This window comes from Triturus cristatus, chromosome 1_1 (genome assembly GCF_964204655.1).
Source record: "Triturus cristatus chromosome 1_1, aTriCri1.1, whole genome shotgun sequence".
In the NCBI taxonomy this organism is placed as follows: Eukaryota; Metazoa; Chordata; class Amphibia; order Caudata; family Salamandridae; genus Triturus; species Triturus cristatus.
In genome coordinates, this window is record NC_140579.1 from 20,145,361 (window position 1) to 20,168,323 (window position 22,963).

Below are 22,963 nucleotides of genomic sequence, written 5' to 3' on the forward strand. Positions count from 1 at the left end.
TTCTCTGAGAGGGGTATATTTTCTCTGTGCGCGCATCGGCTCCTTTCGTAGTCAGTTGGGTTGAGGACCAGGAAGTTTTGAAGTTATGCGACAGTCACCCCCATCCACACACAAGTAAAACAAGTCATAGAAAACTGGTAATTATGTTAAACTGAGCACGCGGGCGCATTAAAAGAAAGTGAAATTGCATGAGGCTTGCGAGGACGGAAGGGGGACAGGAGATGTGCACATCGCGTGTCCGAACGTGCGTGTTCACGGGCGCGTTCACAATCCCAGTTGCCCCTGTGTTGGAGTGGGCTTCTGCCTTAAAAACAAAGACAAAAAAAACCCAAGGTTTTCCGACCAACACCTAGTACAACCTGTTGCGAGGGCACCGCTGCGAGCGACGAAACATTTTGTGTGGCTGACCCCCACAGCAGTGTTGTTGGGGCAACAAGAGACAGACTATTTCTGCATACAGTGCCCCTTGGGGCACATACCTCGGACTCTCGTTCTAGAGCACGTTTGAAGTCTTCTGTATGAGGTCGCCTGAAAACTTTGGGGGTGCAAAGCACCAAGAGCGCCCCGAAGACCGCACCCAGGCATTTCACATATGTGACCCTTCTTAAGGCTCCCCTGGGCAGCTGTTGGCCTTCTGGACGCAGGGAGTCTCTAAAACATTCAGCACACTATTTCGGGGTACATAGGGTTAGGGCTTTCAGCACAGAGTATTCAGGAAGCAGAGGGACAGGGATACACAAAAAAGCAACTGCATTTCCTGGTCTTCTGAGCAAAGGGCTCTAGTTAGAATACTGGGGATTAACTTTGAGGTATAGACTTCTGACTTTTGGGGTGCAGTTCCCTCAGTTCTTTGAGGGTAGGTCTTTAGATCTTGGTCACAGTTCACTCCGCTCCTGGACTTACCTCTCTTGGTCTTCAGTTGTCGGGGTGCACTCTCCCCACACCTCACGCTCCACTCCCGGGCCGCAGCCATGCTCCCGGGACTCTGCCTGCTGCTCTCCCTGACCGTGGGCCTGTGCCGGGCCCTGGGCTCCTTTGTGCACTGCGACGACAAGGCCCTGTCCATGTGCCCGCCCACACCAACGTCTGCGAGCTGGTGAAGGAGCTGGGCTGCGTCCTGACCTGCGCCCTGGCCGAGGGCCAGGCCTGCAGGGTCTACACGGAGTGCTGCGCCCAGGGCCTGCGCTACCTGCCCCGCCAGGGCGAGGACAAGCCCCTGCACGCCATGCTGCACAGCTGAGGAGCCTGCCTGCCCGAGAAGAGCTCCCGGTAGGCGACCAAGGCGGGCGAGTGACGGCACTGCCGTGCCTGCGAGCGCCGCGCCACTCCGACTCAGTGCACTGAAGCAAAGTGCCTCACCAGGCTGCGCTGTGTGCTCGTTGCGTCATCACGTTGGGTGCGACGTCACGGCTGTGCTTGAGTCGGACGTGCTACTTCGCCTGCCTGCCCTAGTCCGACTGACTGACTAAACAAAGCGCCTCGTCATCGCGTTGGGTGTGGCGTCACTGCCGTGCGTGAAAGCGCGCTGCTCTGTCTGAATGCAAGATTGAGAGGCGCCGCTATGTGCGTAACAAACCGACTGCATAGTACCCTCTTCCCCTGCGCTGTGTGCAAGTGTGACGTCATGGCGTTGTGCATGACATCGCGCTGAGATGCTCTGACTGAGTTTGAGAGACGCGCCACTGTGCTAAGGACAGCGCCTAGTGCAGTACCCTCCTCCCAGCGCTGTGCAAGCGCGACGTAACGGCTTTGGCTGTGGCGTCGCGCACCGAGATGCTCTGAGTTTGAGAGACGCGACACTGTGCTAAACACAGAACCGTGTGCAGTACCCAACTTTCTAGCGCAGTGCGAACTTAACTTTCATGCGCAGGGTGCGACGTCACTGCCGTGTGATAAACAGAGAAGGGGCGAGGCAGTGCCGTGTCATTACCGTGTGTTTAAACACCGTTTCGATTCCCTGTGTGCCACTGTCTCACTCCGCATTAAAAAAAAAAGTGAAATTGCATGAGGCTTGCGAGGACAGAAGGGGGACAGGAGATGTGCACATCGAGTGTCTGGATGTGCGAGTTCACTACCTCCAATTGCGCGGGCCCTTCCCCTGTCTCCCTTCCAAAGCAAGTCAGCAACAATAAATCTCGCTAGCGACAGCGCTTCGCGCTGCGTCGCCAGGCGAGACCTAAAAAATGCTATGATGGGATCAATGCTGGCTGAGACAGTGATTTCTGCTGAGTAGCCAAATAAAGGAAAATGGATAATAAAATTACATACTTGTAGATTATCATTAATTCAACATGATCCTGTCATCTCAGTATTGAGGTTTCCAATAGTAAAAACTAATTATATACCTCCGAATTCCAGTATCAACTTCCTCAGGTCTGCAGAAAAACTCCGCAGATTTTTCTCCCTCTCTTGTAAATCAGATTCTGGCTCTTGAACCTTCACGCTGTCACACCTAACAAAAATAAATAAAACGGATTTAAAAATAAACTAAAGCTTCACACACAGATTTTGACCAGCTTGCTGCCTCATTACAAGTGTAAATAAACGAGAGCTGGAAACAAGACTACAAACTGCTAGGGGAATCACATAAATGAAGACATCCTCGCATATAGTCAATATCTCTGCACTGACTTACACACTTAATGCAAATCGTGCGTGGGCCATAATAGGATAGGGACAGAAAATAAGCTCTCTGCGGTCAAATAGAGGACACAACTCAGAAGGCAAGGCAGAAGAGGGATGCACCAGTGATATTAAAAGGATGCATCAGAGACCGCCCAATGATCCGGTGGACAGAAAGCATCTACTTTGAATGAAATGAGGGTGCTGTGTGTGGCCTTGTAGAATTGAGGATCAAGAGAAGTATTCACCCTGATAGAGATTGGGACTCAAAGCTCTTCTGTATGGACAACAAACGTCTACTTCACATTGAATGAGAGCTCCTAGGAGTACAGACTGAACAAGAGCCCTCAGCTAGAAGATGTAGGGGGGATCCACAATGAAGATGATGAAACAAACTATTTGCTACAAGATGGAAGTGAAAGGACAGTAAGGAATGTTCATAAAACAATGCCAAGGAGGAAACATGAAACAAAATATTCACTGTGACAAACTGAAGAAAGGAGAGACAGCCCATTGAAAGAATACAATAGGTAGAGTGGTTAATAGAAAAAGCACCAAACCTGTTCAAAAGGCTCTCCACGTCCTAAAGAGAGAAAAAAAAAAACACAAAGATCAAGGCTTATAATACACAGACAAAACTCCAACACATCCAGGCGGCACGCCTCGGATCGAGAAGGTTGAAGCTGCTAATCTAGCTGCGCTGCTTGCTAGTCACCTACTACTTTGAGTAACAGCTCAACCTGGTGATCAGGTTCATGCTATGGCATCTCTCCAGCTCTGAGTGGCGGAGGAATGCCGCTCTTCTACCTGTAAGAATATGGCCAAACCATCAGAAACTGCACATCCTGCAGGGTTCGTGCTGCAGCCACCTGTCCTCTAGCTCTCTGACTGGTTTCCCACAGTAGACACCTGCCCTGGATCGCTGTGAAAAACAGATAACACGTAATACGGTCATACATTGCCATCTATGGGATCTGGTGAAAACATACAAAATGCTTGGCCATGTGTGGTTTATGCTGTCACCAGAACCCCATCAATGGCAATGTACATCCATATTACACCTATCTTACACAGTGGTGGTCGTCGCTGAACAGTATTAGTTAGGTCAGAATTTCTACAGGAAGAGTGTTTTTTGTTACGTGAATACCTTTGGTGCAGTTTCACAAATTACCCTCAGCTTCCCAAAGGAAACTTTGTTCTCAGATTCAGAAAAAAAACGCTGAACAGAATTACTTCAAACTACAACTTTACCCAGGAAGTGTGCTTTTGTGACTAGGTGTACATCTGTTCAGGCGTTTGAGAAAATAGCATTTAAAGAAGGCATGAAGGGGTAAATGCTCTAAAAACTTAAGGTGTATTTGGACGGTTAGTACTTGAAAAATTGGCTGCAACTCAAACTTAATGTTGTTGCTGCCATTACAGGACTCAGCCCCAAAGTCCTGAAAGAACGACTGAAAAAGCTCACAAGGGTGAATGGTGGGCACCCCTTTACCCTCAATGCACATGGATGGGTTCATTTTTAGGTCTCGGCTGGCGATAGCAGCGCGCATGCGCTGCTCTCGGCATTCAAGAGCTTCTTGAAATCAATACGGTTCAGGAAGGGGACTTGAGCCCCGCCTCCTCTTCCCATTGGCTACCGTCATATTGCAGGCTAAACGCTAGCTTTCTATTGTTAAGGAGGCTTCTTAGTCCCTCCTAGTTACCACTCAGTCCACTTTTGGCCCCGCTCACCAGGACTGGATTGTTTATTGGTGGAGTTACACGTCCCCCTTTATAACTCAGTAAGCACTATTTTATTTTCAGTGCGATACTAATGACAGTGCACCGCGCTCTGCTTGGGTTTATTTGGTAAGTAACGGACCGTTTATATATCACCGTGAAGCAGAACGATTCTGCTTAACTATCCGTCGGACTGTTTGCAGACCAGCGATTGTCTGCATGCAGGCGTGTTTCATGGGTGTCACGGGAATTCCAAGTGAGTGTGTGAGTTCATTTCACGTCTGTCAGCAGCTGAGATGCAGCGTGCAGAGTGAGTTTATATAGGACTATCGTTCCTGATATGTCTCACACATGCATGTATTTTGTGTAGGCCCGCAGCAACACCAGAATACTAAAAAATAAAGAATTGTCTCCTTAAAGGACTGCTAAATTACGGCACTCATTCAAAATACACATGTTTTGTGGATACCCTTGGCACCCAATGAAGTAATCCCTGGTCATAGATACGCTAGACATTAAGGCTTACGTATATGATCTGTACTTAGATGAGGTAGTCACCGCACCTGAAGTTCAATATAATAAGTATTAACATCATGTAATTAATTTGTCAAATAACACATCTAGAAATAAATGGATATCTTAAAAAAATATTGTTTTAGTTGAGTTTTGAATTCTGAGTGTTATGGTTTTAGATCCGCGTACACTATAAATAAGTAAAATAAAGTTTACATTTTCTTCTAAGTTTTTAGAAAAGCAATTTGCGTTTCTTAACTAACCGACGCAGAGTGGCATTCTTTCTTTAGTGATCATGTCAAGCAGGTCAGAGAGAAGAAAGGACGTGATTAAAGTAAGCCATTTTCCTGAAACCCACACCTCTGCGTTTGTGTTCTGTGCATAACAAGAGCCCTCCCCTGTGCCTTCGCCCACTTCCCATCATAATCACTTTTACAAATTACACTTCTGCGTTTTTCGGCTGGAAGCGGTTATTCCAAATCAAAGCTTTGCTGCTGGTAAACCGCGGCCCTTCAGTTGTATTGCATTAAAGTTTTCAGTGCAGCTTATGCTTATCTTTTGAACTTTGATTGGAAAACTGCGTTGGGGGCTTCCCTGGACCAGACCTAGCAATGGATTGGAGAGAATCTCAGGTGGGCTGAAGCTGGGAGCAGGGAAGAGAAGCTTTTGAGAACATGAGAGGGGTTATGGAAGAAGTAGCAATTGGATGCCAGATCCTGTGGCTTAGTCGACGAATTTGTTTTGTTGCAGTTTTATATAACTCGACCCCAAGGTATTGGAGCGCTTTACATGAGCACCAGTTATGAAGACAAGGATGCATTCATTGTTGGTAGGCATAAGGAGATTAAGTAATTTGCCCAGAATCACAGGATGTTGGGCCGTCGCCAAGACTGAACCTGGTTACCCAGCTCCAAAGTCGGCAGCTCTGGCCGTTGCTCCACATCCTCTGCCCGCGTACACTACAGGGATCTGTGCTTGACCCCGTAGTCATATTTTGTAATTCCAACGGGTCAACTCCGCTCCCTTTACATAAGGAGAGAAGAGGGGTTGGGGGGGGGGGGGGGGGTGTAAAGAGTAGGAGGTGCCACTGTGAATAAAACAGATGCGGTGGGTACGATAAAAGATGACAGAATGGAAGGAGGAAAAGGAGAGCAGCTGAAGGGCGAGGGGAGGGATTAATAAGGGGTCTGTCTGAGGGAGAGGACAGAGGAAAGATGGGAAAGCCAGCAGTTGTGGCTGCAGAGAGAATGATGAGGAAGTGAGTGAATAAATAATGCGAGATTACTGGGCGATGGGTCAAAGGGCCAGAGTGCATCTGTGGTGATGAAAGAATTTGCAAAGGTATATGGTCTGCGAGGGGCCGGTGAGAAGCAGAGCAGCAGACAAAATAAAAGGGGCAGCAAAATCTGGCAAGAACGAGAATCGAGGAAAGAGGTTAGTGGAAAGTAAAACGCGAGGCCACGAAAGTCATTAGCAAACTTAATTACAAGTCGCGAACTGGAGAGAGCGAACGCTTGTGTGTAGTTTGTATTGGGCCCTGTTGCCACCCCCCAATCCCTCCATTTATCGAGGGCAATTCAATGAAAACTTAATCATGAATATATATAACAGCCCAATGCCTTCCTTTGTCGTATTTCATATCACTCCCCTCGGTGCAGGCCCAGCACCTGGTGGCAGGGTGGGTCTATCGGGACTACTTTGTGCGATGGGATGGTGCTAACAGGCTTCATTGTTGAAATATTAATACGCGTAGGTGCACAAAGTAGTCCTTCAGACCCCAACCCCAGTGTTGCTCATTGCGTGAGCCGCTAACACCAAGGAGGCCTCTTCCCGATTCAGTCTCATGCCTCTTTCTCCCAACATTTCACACCTCTTTCTCCGAGCAGGCTACATTTCTTTCTATTTACCTCACTTGCGCATATTATTTCTCACCCCTGCTCTCCTCCCTTGTCACAGTTTTCCTAGCTGCCTTTTCCTCCTTTCTCTTGCGCCGAGTCAAAGCATGATTATAACAAGCATTAAAAATGCAATAGGTCTCGCGTTTCATTAAGTTAAAGCCATTTGCTTTACTATACAATACCATTAGCAAAGCCAATGGCTTTAATTTAAACGAAGGCGAGACCTATTGCATTTTCAATGCTTGTTTTTAAACTGTTTCATCTTCCCTCTAGCTCAACACCCAACTAGAATGTCACTTAAACCTTTTCCCCCCAGTATGTACAAGTGTGTAGATCTATATATATATATTTTTTTTTTTTTATCAGAGTGTTAAGCTAATCCAGCAAGTTTTCACCAAACCCGAATGACATTTCGCAATTAAATAAATTAAGCAACATGCATTGAATTTAACCACCTTTTGGGACCCCTGCAAAGTTTACATATTATAGTATATATTTTGGTGAACTTTTTTCCCTATCTTTGCCTTTTAAAGCTATATTTCTTATAATTTACACACCCCACTTTACGTGACTCAACTGTATGTTAATTTACATCACTGCACGGAATTTACAGTTTGCTACTCCACTTTACAACACTACAGTATACGCCACTACATTCTATGCCAGTTACGTTACTCCACTCAACAGGACTGCACATCACTGCAATTACACGACTATACTCTGCGCTATTATATTGTTGACCACCGTATTCTAATACACTTTCGTGTCTGCCACTTTACTGGACGCCCCTAAACTGTAGTGATCGCAACTCTGCGCTATTCCACTATACCCTACTCTAATGTAAGCTATTCCACTACATGCTATTCCTGTATGGCCCACTTGAGGATACACTAGTGGAGTGTACGCTATTCCAGTCTACGCTACTAATCTCTATGCCACTGTATTGTACTGAATTATATTATATGCCACTGCACTGTACCACAATCAACTGTATGCTATTTCGCTTTACAAGAGTACATTCTGCGCCACTCTACTAAACCACATTTCACTTTACGTGACTACACTGTACACTTGATTAAGTTGGACGGCACTGTACTGTATGCTGCTACACTATATAGCACTCCACTCTACATTTAAACAGTCAACACCACTAATCTCAACTTTATGACATTAAACTACTAAATGATATGGTACTTCACTCAATCTCACTGCAGTTTATGCTACTCCACTACAGGCTGTAGTACTGTACTGTATTATACTTCACCCCCACAGCAGTCTAAAGTATACCGCTCCGCACCATTGCACTATAAGGCACTCCAATATATGCCGCTCCATTAAACGCAATAGGACTTTACAGCACTACACTGTACAACACTCCACTTTACGTAAGCCCACTGTGCACCATTAAACTTTACCCCACTCCACTCTAAACCACCCCAGTACACCCCACTCAAGTGTACGCTATTTCAGTTTACGCCACTCCACTGTACGCTATATATTCCAATATAGGCCTCTAAACTATACACCACTCCAAGGTCTAACACTACACTCCACGCCATTACAGTATACGCAAATACACTGTACAATATTTACAGGACTTCAATCAACTTCACCACACTCCACTTTATGCTATCCCACTGCATACCAGTGCACTGTACACCACTACATTCTATGCCACTCTAATAAATGCCACTCAGTCAATCAGAATTCCATCTAAGCAACTCCACTGTATACGACTCTACTCTGCCACTTCGCTTTAAGGGATTCCACATACAGTACTGAAGTATACCACATTCCACTTCACTATACCACAATATACTGTACCAGAACACATGTTACAACGCAGTGCGCCACAATGCTGTACCACACTCCACTTAACACTATTATACTAAACAGAAATTCACATAAAAACGAAGGTTAGGCGACAGTTCTAGATAGGGAGACTTTTCTTATGTGTGGTATACAAACCCAAATTAAGCTCCACAAACATTAGAAATTGTACAGTTATAGCTGTCTCTTAATTCTATCATTTATGCATCACTTACACACTTATTTGCAATGTAATGACCACTAGTTTGCAGAGCATCCAGGGACCAAAACCTTTAAACAAGCATTGGCCAGGTCATTATGAGACAGAGAAAGAAAAAAAAGAAAGAGACAGAAAGAGAAAGAAAGACCGACAACGACAGAAAGAGACAGACGGAAAGACAAAGAAAGAAAGAACGAACGACAGAAAGATAATGCAACTGCTGCCCACACCCATGTTATTTTGTGTGTGCACATGGATTGGATTTCATCTGATTGGATAGGGAGATTTTTTTTTCCTGTCATTCAGTTCGGGTCCAAGAACCAAAGTGGAGTCCAAGCGGCAAGCTCCCATAGAGATAAAAACATGTTGTGGCTACCATTACAGGATGCGAGGAGCCACAACAGGGCAGAGTAAGAAACGTCCCTGGCCTTCTGGCTCAGGTCCCCAAAAGGACTGCCCTTCTTCGATGTCAAAATTAAATAAAAATTGCTGGTTTTCCTTTAGGGTTTATGGATCCTGGTCCCTAGCGTGGCCCCAGAAGTATGCAGACCCTGGTTAATAGTGTTCAAGCTCTTAGCAATGAGTCACCAACGAGGACAGAATCTTGCTCAAATGCATTGATTTCTCATGCCCTACTAGAAATAGGTCTCTTACACTTAACACTTTCCCAGCTCTGAAACTAGTTTTCGGAGGTTGGAAGGCGACTATTTCAGTTCCAGAGAATTCTAACTCATTTTATATCAACTCAAGATCCTGGTATGGAGCCTTGGTTGTTCAATCTGTGATTACGTTACTGAGAAAATATGGTTTCATTAGATTCCAGATGTCCCGCTTACCTTCAGCAACTCCACATCCTGCTGCTGGCTCTTCACCTCCATCTCTTCAATTAGTTTCCTGAGTGTAGAATACTGGTCTTCTAAATGAGTAATATTTTGTTTAATGATCTTTAGAAACTTTTCTCTTTCCTCTTCCAGACTTGTAAGGAGGAGGCCATTCTCTTCCTCAAGAAAGCTGTGCATTTCTTCAAAAGCACACAAAATTACTTTGCGTTGGGACTCAAATGTCACCTGAAAAAGAACATGTATTAAAAAAACGAAAAAAGGTAAAGTTACTTTTTTGTAATCCTAGAATTATGGTATTCAGAACTGGTGAACAATGGTTAAACAAGAGGTCCTAAAATTGGTTACAAGAAGCAGTCAGTATCTTATTTAGCAACATATTTGCCAATCAATCAATCAATCAATCAATCAGTGACATTTATAGAGCGCACTACATACCCGTAGGGTCTCAAGGCGCTGGGGGTGGGGGGGTGCCGCTACTGCTCGAACAGCCATGTCTTCAGCTTCTTCCTGAAGGAGAGGTGGTCTTGGGTCAGGCGCAGGTCGGTCGGGAGGGAGTTCCAGGTCTTGGCGGCCAGGTAGGAGAAGGACCTTCCTCCTGTAGTCGCTCTTCGGATGCGGGGGACGGCGGCGAGGGCGAGGTTGGCTGATGGGAGGTGGCGTTTGGGAGCGTAGAAGTTGACTCGGCTGTTGAGGTAGCTCGGGCCTTGGTCGTGTAGGGCTTTGTGTGCGTGGGTGAGGAGGCGGAAGGTGATTCTTTTGTTGACGGGGAGCCAGTGAAGGTCTCTCAGATGTCCGGAGATGTGGCTGGTTCGTGGGATGTCGAGGACGAGTCTGGCTGAGGCGTTCTGGATCCGCTGGAGTCTCTTCTGGAGCTTGGCGGTGGTACCGGCGTAGAGGGCGTTGCCGTAGTCCAGTCGGCTGGTGACGAGGGCCTGGGTGACGGTCCTCCTGGTCTCGGTGGGGATCCACCAGAAGATCTTCCGTAGCATGCGTAGGATGTTGAAGCACGCCGAGGAGACGGCGTTGACTTGCCTGGTCATGGAGAGGGAGGAGTCCAGGATGAAGCCCAGGTTGCGTGCATGGTCTGTCGGTTTGGGTGCGGTGCCCAGGGCGGGAGGCCACCAGGAGTCGTCCCAGGCGGAGGGTGGGGAGCCCAGGATGAGGACCTCCGTCTTGTCCGAGTTCAGCTTCAGGCGGCTGGTCGTCATCCACTCGGCTACGTCCTTCATCCCTTCGTGTAGGTTGGCTCTGGCGGCGGCGGGGTCGTTGGTCAGGGAGAGGATCAGCTGGGTGTCGTCGGCGTAGGAGATTATGTTGAGGTTGTGTTGCCGTGCGATGGCCGCGAGGGGGCTCATGTAGACGTTGAAGAGGGTGGGGCTCAGCGAGGATCCTTGAGGGACGCCGCAGATGAAATCGGTGGCCTCTGACTTGTACGGTGGTAGACGGACTCTCTGTGTTCTTCCGTCGAGGAAGGAGATGATCCATTCCAGCGCCTTGTCCTGGATTCCGACGTTGCTGAGGCGCTGTACTAGGGTGCGGTGGCAGACAGTGTCGAATGCTGCGGAGAGGTCTAGGAGGATGAGGGCCGCTGTTTCTCCGTTGTCCCATCAGGGCTCGAATGTCATCGGTGGCGGCGAGGAGGGCGGTCTCGGTGCTGTGATTGGCTCGGAAGCCGGACTGTGAGGGGTCGAGGGATCCATTCGTTTCGAGGAAGGCGGCCATCTGCTTGTTGACGGTCTTCTCGATGACTTTGGCTGGAAACGGGAGGAGCGAGATGGGGCGGTAGTTCTTGAGTTCGGTGGGGTCCGCTGTGGGTTTCTTGAGTAGCGCGCTGAGTTCGGCGTGCTTCCAGCTCTCAGGGAAGGTGGCGGTGTCGAAGGATGTGTTGATGATGTCTCGCAGGTGGGGTGCGATGACAGTGTCAGCCTTGTTGAAGACGTGATGAGGGCAATACAATGCATGTTTCTTTCAAATGTAGCCTATGAAACAATTTCGTTTTTTTTTTTTTAAACGGATGGAATGAAAGACAGATGAGCAGTACAGCCTTGAAGAGAGTACAGACCCACAAGCGGAGCCCGGCATTACAATAAGGCGTAGCATCTTAAGACAAACCGGTCCATTGACTTTCTCTGGTCTGCAGTTCCGAGACATTCGCTGATCATGAGCTCAGTGAAAATTCCTATGTCGGAGCAACAAGAATACAAGGAGTGTGCACCGACATCCATGAACACAGAATGCCCCCTTCCTCACGTGGGAAAGACCAAATACAAAGAAAGGAAATGTTAACTGCCATATGACCAAATAAGTATCGCATAAATGCTTTGTCCACCTTCACATCTGTTCTGGAAGCAATAAAGCTTCACAAATGTGAACAGCAGGTAGCCTGTTGAACTCCATTTCATAGACGGGATGTAACACTCCTTTCCCCTTGCTGAATGAGCCTTATGTTTTCCTGAAAGGGATGCGATTACCTTTGGTAGCAGGCTGTAACGCAATACATAATCTGGAAGACTATGAACTATTTACATGTCGGCACCGCTGCTTGTGATAATTGAGAACATTTTTACATTTTTCTCAATCTTCTCTAGGTAATACCCAAGAGCCACTGTTACATCAAGGGAGTGACAGAGAATGGAATGCAGTACTGGAAAGGGAAATATGAAGAGTTTTATACAGACAGTTAAATGTTCTTAAGCCAGTTTTGATCCTAAAAAATATTTTGATTTGAGGTCTTGAAGGAAAAGTGGGTGACCAGAACCTCCAACTACTCCAATGGGTCGTCCTCTCACAGAACAGAGCGCTCTCGTGGACTGGTAAATTATGTTTTTATAGACCTGTTGAGTAAGCTGGTGAGGACATTTTATTGGGTGTTTTATGGGAAAGGGATTTCATTTTTGTAGGTGTGTTAGGAGCAGGCCTCACTATTGACTTAACCTTAGCTAAATTGCCTTCTAGGGGGTACCAGACACAGGTGTCTGATGTTTGTGAGTGTAGGGGGAGATGACCAGCTCCAACCTGCAAACCTCAGTATCATGTGCCAGACTACGAGCGATTCGATGATGTGTCGTTAATGAACTGGCATGGGAGGGTGAGGTAAGGTGAACAGTAGACTGGTTTTATTTGGGAAGCATAGACACTACTGCTTTGAATTCTATCTTACCAGCAAATACGCCTTAGTCACTTTGATTTTGAATATGTTGTCATACTTCTCATACAACATGAAAGGTGCCTTCACCTTCTCTATTCTGAAGATGGTGTAATGAGATGCTACGGTTAAGGTAGCAGGTCTCCTGGCCTTTCTTGTGGAGTGAGAACCCCCAGGTGCGACTCAGAGGATACTCTGAAATGTGCCCAATGACTGAAGCAAATTCCTTCTCAATTTCTAAATTCACTCATGGACATTATTTGGCAAAGTGTGCCCTTCTGAAAAGCGTGAGCTGCCACGAAGGCACAGTATACATAAAGCATGTGAATATCGTCTTGCCAACATTGGAACTACACAAATCGTAAAAGCAGAATATTTTGTAATGGCAAGAAAGGACAAAAAACAACTTGCAAAAAACAAATGTTCTGGATTAAGTCCACACCTATAACAAACTTAGCAAATCTAGCTAAACATAACCAAAATATAGTCGTCATTATTCAAGGCCTTGCTGAGGATCTGCCCTCCACATTTCATGTCGCTCTGTTTTTAAGAAAGCAGCAAGTGTCTAAGGAGGCTGCATCCTCTACATATCAATAACTGGGTTTGTGTGTCAAAATGGGTTCCTCTTGTAAATCTTTCCATGATCAACTAAATAGGTGAGGCCCTTAGGCGCCGATTTTGTTAAGAGAAGAACAATGAATTATCTCCCTTTCTCTTTCGACAATTTAGCATCCGAAGTGTAATGTCATTTATGAACTATTCTAAAGGTTCCAATTAAGTCCTCGGTAGAGAGTTGGTATTCTGTTGATATTTTAGAAGGGCTTGCCTAACAACTATTAGAAATTGTCGCAAATGTGTCTAAGTCAGCTTTGTGGAGTTAAAGCAAAGCCGGTCACTGGTGTTTGCATTTTTGTAAGCTGACAGACAACTGGCCTGTGAACTTTGCTGCCAATAGATCATTCGAAATGTAGCTGGTGCTGGAAAAGCCTGGTTCAGGAAAATAATAGAAACATCTTTCTGTTCAGAGAACTAGACCTTTAATTCAAAGACGTTACATTATAATTCTCTAATTTATAGGCCCATTGTGCATTATGGACTGGCCACTTTTCATTTTATTTATAGGAATATGGCATTTTAAAGTTGCGGCATTTTTCCACTGCACTTTTAAAGGTTGCTCGTTGTTATAAAGCTTCAGAAATTAATTCCTCACATAGAGCCTCACTGCAGTAGATGAGACTTTTACTACCAGCATGATCTGCGCAAGATGGCAAGGATTTCAATGTAAACAGTAACGCATGAGGACTGGAAGCAGGTTTAGAGAAATCAGGCCTCTGTTTCGCATATGGAAGTACGTGACTTTCTAGGGATATTTTATGGTCACATTGATATGCGAGTCAGTTTAAATTTGCACAAGCTTTACATTCGATGAACATTTCTTTTAAAACAACCTCATTGTCAAATTACACGACTTTCAAAATTGTATTTTTCTTGTTACTCAGTTCACTATTGTAACTACAGACTATGGTCTGAAGCAAACTTCTTATCTAGTCATTTCTGGGTTGTCAAACAACAAAGGTCGTGTTAGAGTCTTTAGATCGACTGCACTCCTTTCTGGTCTGCAGTTTAAGTGGACGTGTGTTAGCTGGAGCCTGGACATCTCATTCATTCATTAATGTATACATCGTGCATACGTTTTGGCTATGTTGCTTTCTGGCATGTATTGTTGAGTCCAGAAGTCTGGAGCTAATTACCGTGCGTAAATGACACTAGTCATAGGATCTGTGCTGTTGCAGGCTTCAGTGACAGGGTTTCAAAACAACCCTTTTTTTGTTCCTAGCTCTTACTTTTCTATCAAGGTGGACATCTGGTGTGATGCACCCTTTTGTCCGTGGTAAAAATCTGCAGTTTCTGCCAGAATGTGTTCTCCACCCATTCTCTCAAGCAGACCCCGTTAACCACACTAGAGTTAGGCCAATATTATTGTGTGAGAATCAAGCCTGCAATTCTTTCAAATGTGTTCATCTGACATTGCAAAACGATCAACTCTCCATCTGTAGATGTGCGGTGTGTACCTTCTTGTAGTTTGTAGTGCATCGTGGTGTGCCACATCCTGCCGAGGGTCAACAGCAGACTGAACAGGCACTGGTCTCTGTGCAAGATATAAAACGTGGTTCCACAAACCTGCTCCTATGCTGCCATTTTGATAAACGTGCATAATATCATAAAAAACACAAATGACAATGATATAACTAGTTTCCCTGAGATGAAATGACCACAAACCTTGTCAGTGAAGCAAAATGAAGTTGCTAACTCCAGCTTCTCCCTGGAGGAATATACCAACAAAAATGAGACTACAAAACTATAGGTAAGTGAGATCAGATTCGCTGCATAACAACTCATTTGGGGCAAAAACTAACAACAGTGGTTACCATGGAAGGATCTCCAGATTTTTGGAGATAAACTGTCGGTGGAGGAAACGTAATCTACTTCAATATTGTTGGAGTAATGGTCGGGTTTAAGGCACTTTTCTAAGGAACAACATATAATGGAAATACTGATTCTGGAGGAAATACTTCAGCCTCCAAAAATGGATTTTACTCCACATTAGCACACATATCAAAATCAGCACCTAAGTTAGAGTGAAGAGTCCACGATTCAAAATCCACTTTAGAAAACACTACAAAAGAGCAGATATTTGCTTTAACATAACTATGTCAGGGGTTTCTGAAGGTGCACAGAGTGAAGAGAGGATGAAATGAGTACAAAAGACATCTCAGATGTTAACTCGCCCTAACACCATCAGTAAAGAAATGAAAGGTGTGTTTCCGCATGCAAATGTAAGGCAGAGTTCATGGCTTAACTGAAAAGGAGGGAGCAGATACCTCAAGATCCTTTGTCTCATGCTCCTGTTTGGTCTTCATGCCCAAAAGAGTCTGAGCCTCTCGTCTGAGAGTGATCAAGCCAGTCTGAAGTTTATCCTGAAAATGTGAGGGGGAAAAACAGAATGCTATCCAAGTAGTTAAGAAAAAAATCCGGCAGATGCAAATTTGCCTCATACAAAACTCACTATAGCCCCAGTTACAAGTTAAGGAAAATAAATGAACTCATGATTTTATGCATAGATTTATCTACATTTTGTTTTTACTCACCCGATTACCAGGTGCTGGAGTACCAAAAGTATTTTCAGCCAGAATAAAACAAAACAAAAACACACAACCACACACACACATTACGAGTTAGCTGCAGAAACAGACTAGCCTCATTCCGTGTTTTTTTCAAACAGGTGGTCCCATGCTTTTTCTTCCCTCCGTCCCTAACCCAATCCACAGGCACAAACATGCGTTTACCACCGGTTGAAAGCTGGTGGTAAAGGCGTGTGGTAAAACTGCACTGAACAGGGAATTCAGAGTAGTTTAAAAATAAAGAACAAAATGCTTCCCCATTCCTGGGGTCTCACTCGTAACTGGGCAGTACAGGGGAGATTTTAACAGGTAAGAATGGGAAAATCCCACTGTATTTCTACTGTGGCCCCAGTATCTTGTATATCTTTTTAAACTTCTTATACAAAACGGATCCATTGATTTATTTGCTCCCTTATACAAACTCTTACCCTGATATCGTATCCTAAGCAACGCAACCACAGAAAAATCCTTAAACTGCGGATATTACAATGTACACTTAACATGACTCTCCAACTATTCAATGACAGTTCTGATTCACCGCAAGCACAGTTAGGCACTCTTACACTTTCAGGATTTCTGGGCCAGTAAATGTGGGATTATTTGGCATTCAGTTAGAACAGCAGCCGCCTTCAGTTCTACTTACTTAGGTATAAAATTCTGAAAGAGACCCATCTCATCAATTTTGCCATCAAGTCTTGGGTTACTGAGCTTGGAACTTGAAACATATGGAGGTATAACTTGTGGGTTTGGCTACCAGCCACTAGGAGGTGCTCTTTCCTGTGTATAATGTCGAAGAAGAAGCAACCAAGAACCTGTGTTGCAGAGGGTGGTGGGCACTCACTTTCAAAATATAGAGGTTTTCTTGCATGACAATCAGGTTTAACCCCTTGAATTCCCTTCGACGGAACCACTCCGTCATGAGCCACGGGCGCCGTGTGCTCATGACGGAGTGGTTCCGTCATGCTGCGGCCGTTGGCGGCCGCTCCGCCCACGCGGCGCTAATTCCCCGCCTGAGCGGGCGATTAGCGCAAGTGGGTGGAGTCATGACGGAACCACGCCGTCATGACCACAGCTCGCCCGTGACTCATGACGGCGTGGTTCCGTCATGAGCATAGCGGCGCCGCAAACCCCCCAAAGCCCCCCAGCGCTGCGGCGGAATTCGCGCCTCAGCGAAGGGGTTAAGGACTATGTTTTGAAGAAGTATATTTGTTTCCTATTGTTTTGCCTTACATATATTGTAGTTCTGTTTATCACATTTTGTCCTTCTCTCATGTTTGCTTAGTCTTTCTGTTTTCTTATTTTCTTCAAGGATGGAAGACTTATGTCTTGGATAAGAAACTTCACTGCATGATTTGACCTCAGTCAGCTCCGGTGGTTCTTCAGCTTGTCCTTTAAGTATGTCGGCAAACCTAGATTGTATCTTGTGGATTATACATGCCATAAATTAATGCATGCCTCTACTCGTCACCAGTGGAGTTCCCTTAGGATTGGGGTGGTGATGCATGCCAGATGGCTTTGAGAGGTCATTTTGGGTATGCCCACTAGAAGACCACTTCCTCAGTTATGGTGGGAGATTAGTCAGACTAAGACTGCTGCCCTAAAGCTTAAGGGTGGTATAGATGATTTTTTTTTTCTTCCTTGATTTTTCTTAAGAGGAGTTGGTAGGAATCTTGGGTGAAACTTTTGGACTTTTCAACAAGTAGTTTCAGCAGTCAGAAACAATTTATATAAGAGCGTTTTGCCTGAAGACGTTCGCGTTTGTCAAATCTAACATCAGCAGTAATGCATGCAGAGAAACAGCATTAGCAAGCAACAGATAGTTGTATGAAGGGCTTTAAATGGGCTGGGTCTCACCGGTGCTGAGCACCAGTTTTTTTTTTTTTTTTTAGAAAGGGCCTTGAAACGGGTCTCTATCGGTCTCCGTTTTGTGCACTGACACAGGCGGTGCGTTTTTATCCCGGACTGCAGTGACAGCGGCACATCGATGTGCGCTGCTCACACTGCTCACTTCTCACTAGTGGAGAAGTTACAGCATGACGTCATGCCAGGTGAGTGTTGTAGGGGGGAAGGGAAATCCATTAAAGAGGCATTTTCTCTCTGGATTTCCCTTCTCTTTTTAAAAAACTCAGGAGCAGCAACATTGTCACCAGGGTTTTAAGTGGAAGATTTTCAATATTATTTATACAAGCCACAGTTGCTGCTAATTTATCTTATGCAACTAACAACCGTTGACAAAGCCAATAGTCCTGACTTGCTGTAGGTATGATGTTACTTGTCTGGATGCAATGACAGAAACAGCAAAATACAAGTCGGGCGGCACACTATGCTGAGCACAGATTTTTAGCTTACGTGTTTTAAGTCACGCCCTTAAATTGGCCACGCCCCTTTGCGAGACCCTCCAGTTTTTTCATTACCACCTCAAGCCCTGCTTGTATGGATGTGTCCGATTTTTAAGCGTTCAGTAGTGCTGCAACACTAACTTTGCCGTTAATGCATTTAATTCCAGATCATATATTTTTGGCATCACATTGCGCACACTCAATCTCAACTGTTAATTACTTTACGGTCCCAGCAAACCCTCCCATCCGTCTATAGTTGTTCAGTTATGAACCCTGCCCCCATCGCCATGCTCCTGAAACCAGTCACAGAACTTGCACTTACTCCATCATTCTGAGGAACACCAAAATATGCTCATGAAGTTCTAGTGTAGGGTGAATCGGCCAGAGTTTGTTTTTTGCTTCATCTGGTGTTTTTCAAATGCACTTCCTCAACCATACCCCAGTCAAGCCTCTTACCCACTAACGTAGGCGTGGAGCTGGGGTTTCAGCCAATAAAAGGCTACACTCCTTAGCCACTACATTAAGCCAAAATGTTTGTATACGAGGATAGCTTTACATAATGTACAGGCAATCCGCCTAGGGATTCTTATATAAGTAACTGGAGGGACAAAAACCAGAACCCCTCTCAGTTGCAAAGTGACTATATCAATCTCTAACCATCCAAAACGCAGTGGCAACACCTCGGCGACCATTTACAGCAATGGTACAGTACTGATCCAAGCCAACGATGACAATCTAGACTCATTTGACGCCATCTTCCCCAAGCTACGCAACGCCATCACCCATCTCCAATATGCCCACTCGAATAACCCCCTGGCCACCAACAGACTTACCCCCATGGAGAGTTCACAAACCAACCTCATGACACACCTCACCAACCCCAACTTGCACCCCCCATTGCCACCTTCCCCCCACTCATCCCCCGACTCGCACAACACATACCTCTCATCCAGTACTAATCTGCAGTACGTCTCAGTCGAGACTTTCCAACCCCATGCTTAACTCCACCTCTCCCACTCTCCACAATACTATTCACAACAAGCAGCTAACGTAATTAACCCACAGTCATGGACTCCTAACTTTCACCTATCACCGACTCTCAAGAAGCTGACGCTTGAACCACGACGTGTGCCGTCACACGTCCTCGACCACCCCCAAGGGCAATTGAGCAAACTCCTACACTGTGAGAGACTCTCACTGGCAAGCTCTCCCCTTCCCTGGACAGCCCCACTTAGGACAGCACAAACCTGAACTCCATTACACCCTCCTCTTCGATCATGACTCAGACTGACGATACTTGAAAAACTGGAGATTGCAATACTGGGCATTAACAATATCCTATTGTGCCTCTCATCACCTCTGGAGCCTTCTCTACGCCCTCACCCTATTCCCATAATTACTAACACTAAACTCACAAAACCCCCCCCACCCAAGGCTCAATGGCACAGCTTGCCCACTACCCCCTCCCTCAACAAACATCCAAGACCCAAAAGAACAACTGCAGCAATGTCCATGAGTGAAGCGATTGATCTTGCCAACTCCTATTACGCATCTCCAACGGTCAGCCCTTGTTTCAAAATCCAGGTTATCACGGGATTTGGAAGAGAACGCTCCCCACCCAGAACTCCGAGGCCTCCAGCCGTCCTCACTAATGTCCCCACGATTCCCCCAATGAAGAAACTCAACAACAAGGGGTTGACCAAATGCACGCTCATTGATTGTAGATCGGCCAACAAGCATGCCAGAGAACTGGCAGAAACCATCCTCACTAACAACAGACATCTCATTCATTACAGAAACTTGGTTAAATTAGTCGTCCTCCCCAATCATGGACATGCTCGTCCCCTCGGGGTTCTCACTTATCAATAAAGATAGAACAAAACACCGAGGTGGGGGCATAGCAATCATCCACAAGAGCAACATTTCCATAACGGAATCAGACTCCTTCCTTCAAATATAACTCATTTGAACATCTAACCGCCACCATTAGGACAAGCGACAACAAAACGCTAGACTGCCATCTCCTCTACCATCCTCTAGGCAACACCCCTCCATTCAGAGAACACTTTTCAGACCCGATAACCCCCTGCTCTCTCCAAGGCTCCAACAACATAATACTAGGTGACCTCAACCTACATTGGAACGATGAAAACAACTCTCTGATCCAATCCCTGAACCAACTTTTTCGCACCAACAATCTTACCCAACACTGCACCGAACAAACCCATCAGAGGGGTGCAATTCTCGATGCCATCATTGACCACAAAGACACAATCACGATTGACCAGATCCTTCCTGTCAACTGGTCAGATCACCATATAATCTTATTCCACATCAATCAGACATGCCACCACCTACCTCGTACACCGGAATCCCTCCGCTTTGTGAGGAATCTAAGACCGATCCCCCTCACCGACCTGGAAGAAAGGGTAAGCTCACTCCTTCCCATCACCGCATGCGACCTATCAACAACTGAACTCACCTCGCACTACAATGCAACAATGACCTCCATTCTCGACCAGATTGCCTCCTTGAAACTAACAGCCAGGACCATTCCTTCAAGGTCCTGGTTCAACACAGATCTAAACTTGGAAAGAAGACAATTAAGAGCTGCAGAAAGACTCTGGAGAAAAAAACCTGTCAATAATCCACCTTGACTTACTCAAATCCGAACGGAGGGAATATAAAAAACACATCAAGAATGAAAAAACCTAATTCTTCTGTGATGCACTAAACAATGCCAAATATTGACCCAAAGAACTCTATCATCATCAGACAACAAACTTCCACCCCCCGCCGCAGTTACGGCCTCAATAGAAATATGCAACAACTTTGCCAATTTCTTTAATGAGAAGATAAGATTGAGCTCTCCATGGACAACAACCTCCAGCCACCCAACATAAGCCTGCCCCCCTGTAAAGAAGACAACCCCACCCCCCCACAACTAGAAATCTTTCGCTCCCATCTCAGAAGCAAGATCTCTAAATTGATTACCAGTTCCAAACCCTCGTCACACTTCTCGGACCCTCTCCCTGCGCAACTAGCTAAGAAGCTCAATCTCACCCTAGCCCCGCTCTAGACCAAGATTATAAATAGCTCCCTAAGAATCGGAGTCATGCCAGATAATGATCAACAACTTCATGCCGGTCTCCAATCTCCCATTTTTAACAAAAATCTTGGAAAGCCAAATCCTCCAGCAATTAACCCAACAAATCAAAAGCAACAACTTTCTAGACCCTCACCAATCAGGCTTCAGAAAAGTTTGCAGCACTGAGACAGCGATCTTGAATGTCATAGATGACGTTCACAAATCACTTGACAGTGACCGTTGCTGCCTACTCATTGTTCTGGACTTTGACAGCCTTCGACACGGTTGACCATAAACTGCTCATCAATGTACTGCGGAAAAGGGTTGGAGCAGATGAGGTGGTACTACAGTGGCTCTCCTCCTTCCTGCAGAACCGCACTCAAAGAATAAAAATTAACAACAGCACGCCAGACCTACTCCCCGTAAACAAGGGGGGGTTCCACAAGGATCAGTTCTCTCCCCAGCACTATTCAATATCCACATGGAGCCCCTCACCAAGATACTAAAAAAAGCAAATATCCCTTTCCACTTATGTGGACGATACCCATATCTACCTAGAAACTTCCTCCATTGATGACATACAGAGACTAAACATCACCCTAAAAGAAATCCAACACTGGTTATCCCTCAACCACCTGAAACTAAACCAAGACAAGACAGAAATACTCATATCCAACAAAGAACAGACCCCCCCTACCCTCCCCAAGTCACAGAATGGCTAAAAACCATTGATGCTCTCAACTTCAGCCTCACCCCAGCAGACTCCGTAAAATCACTGGGAATCACTCTGGACCCAAACTTAGACATGGTCAAACACATCAATAACACCGCATAGAGCGCTTTCCTCAACCTAAAACTGCTCAACAAAATAAAGCCATTCATCCCTTCCAATGACCTCAAACAAGTCACTCTATCTCTGGTATTGTCCGGATTGGACTAAGGGAACGCAACCCTCACAGGCACGGCAAAATCTCACTTAGCCCCCCCTCAGAACAACTCTAAATGCAGCAGCCAGGATGGTCACTGGAGTAAAAAAATACGAACACATCGCTCCTGCTCTCAGAGAGCTAAAATAGATACCAACCGAAAAGCGTGCCAGCTTCAAACAGCCTGTCTCACACACAAAGCCCTGCATACCGGTAAACCCGCATACCTGGCTGCCAAACTCAAAGCCGGTCAGTCAATGAACCTCAGGAGTACTAACACTACTTCTCATCCCGCCAAAAACTCGCAAACAAAGCTTTATCACGCTCCTTCTATGGAAATGCGCCCAAAATTTGGAACTCCATCCCAGTCCATATGAGGACTAACCCTTCCTTTCCAAAATTCAAAAGCCAGCTCAAAGACCTTTTTCTCAACCGAACTCTTCCGAATGGATAGCTGGCGCTCTACATCGAATCTCGCCCACTGCAGTATACAATCACTTTGCTAAGAGGACCTATACTTCTCCCTCTCACTCCGGTGTCCCCCCTCACCGATCTGGATTCTTCACGAATCATTGAGTATTTGTTACTCTTTGTGTTTGAACTGTACTCCTCACAAATCAATATGTTCTATTACTGTCACTTATGTTTGATTGTATTTTT

The 22,963-nt window shown here is 45.6% G+C and overlaps 1 protein-coding gene across 2 annotated transcripts in view; it reads right to left on the minus strand.

Annotated features, from left to right (window-relative positions):
• The window catches only part of LOC146869173 (E3 ubiquitin-protein ligase TRIM39-like), a 68,028-nt gene that overhangs the window by 26,529 nt on the left and 18,536 nt on the right, over positions 1 to 22,963 (minus strand). For both annotated transcript variants that reach the window (XM_085641510.1, XM_085641589.1), the window contains exons 4-7: positions 15,651 to 15,746; positions 9,618 to 9,848; positions 3,183 to 3,205; positions 2,346 to 2,452 (exon numbers count right to left, since the gene is read on the minus strand). In XM_085641510.1, coding sequence (XP_085497636.1) covers positions 2,346 to 2,452; positions 3,183 to 3,205; positions 9,618 to 9,848; positions 15,651 to 15,746 — 457 coding nt within the window. The remainder of the gene's footprint in view (positions 1 to 2,345; positions 2,453 to 3,182; positions 3,206 to 9,617; positions 9,849 to 15,650; positions 15,747 to 22,963) is intronic.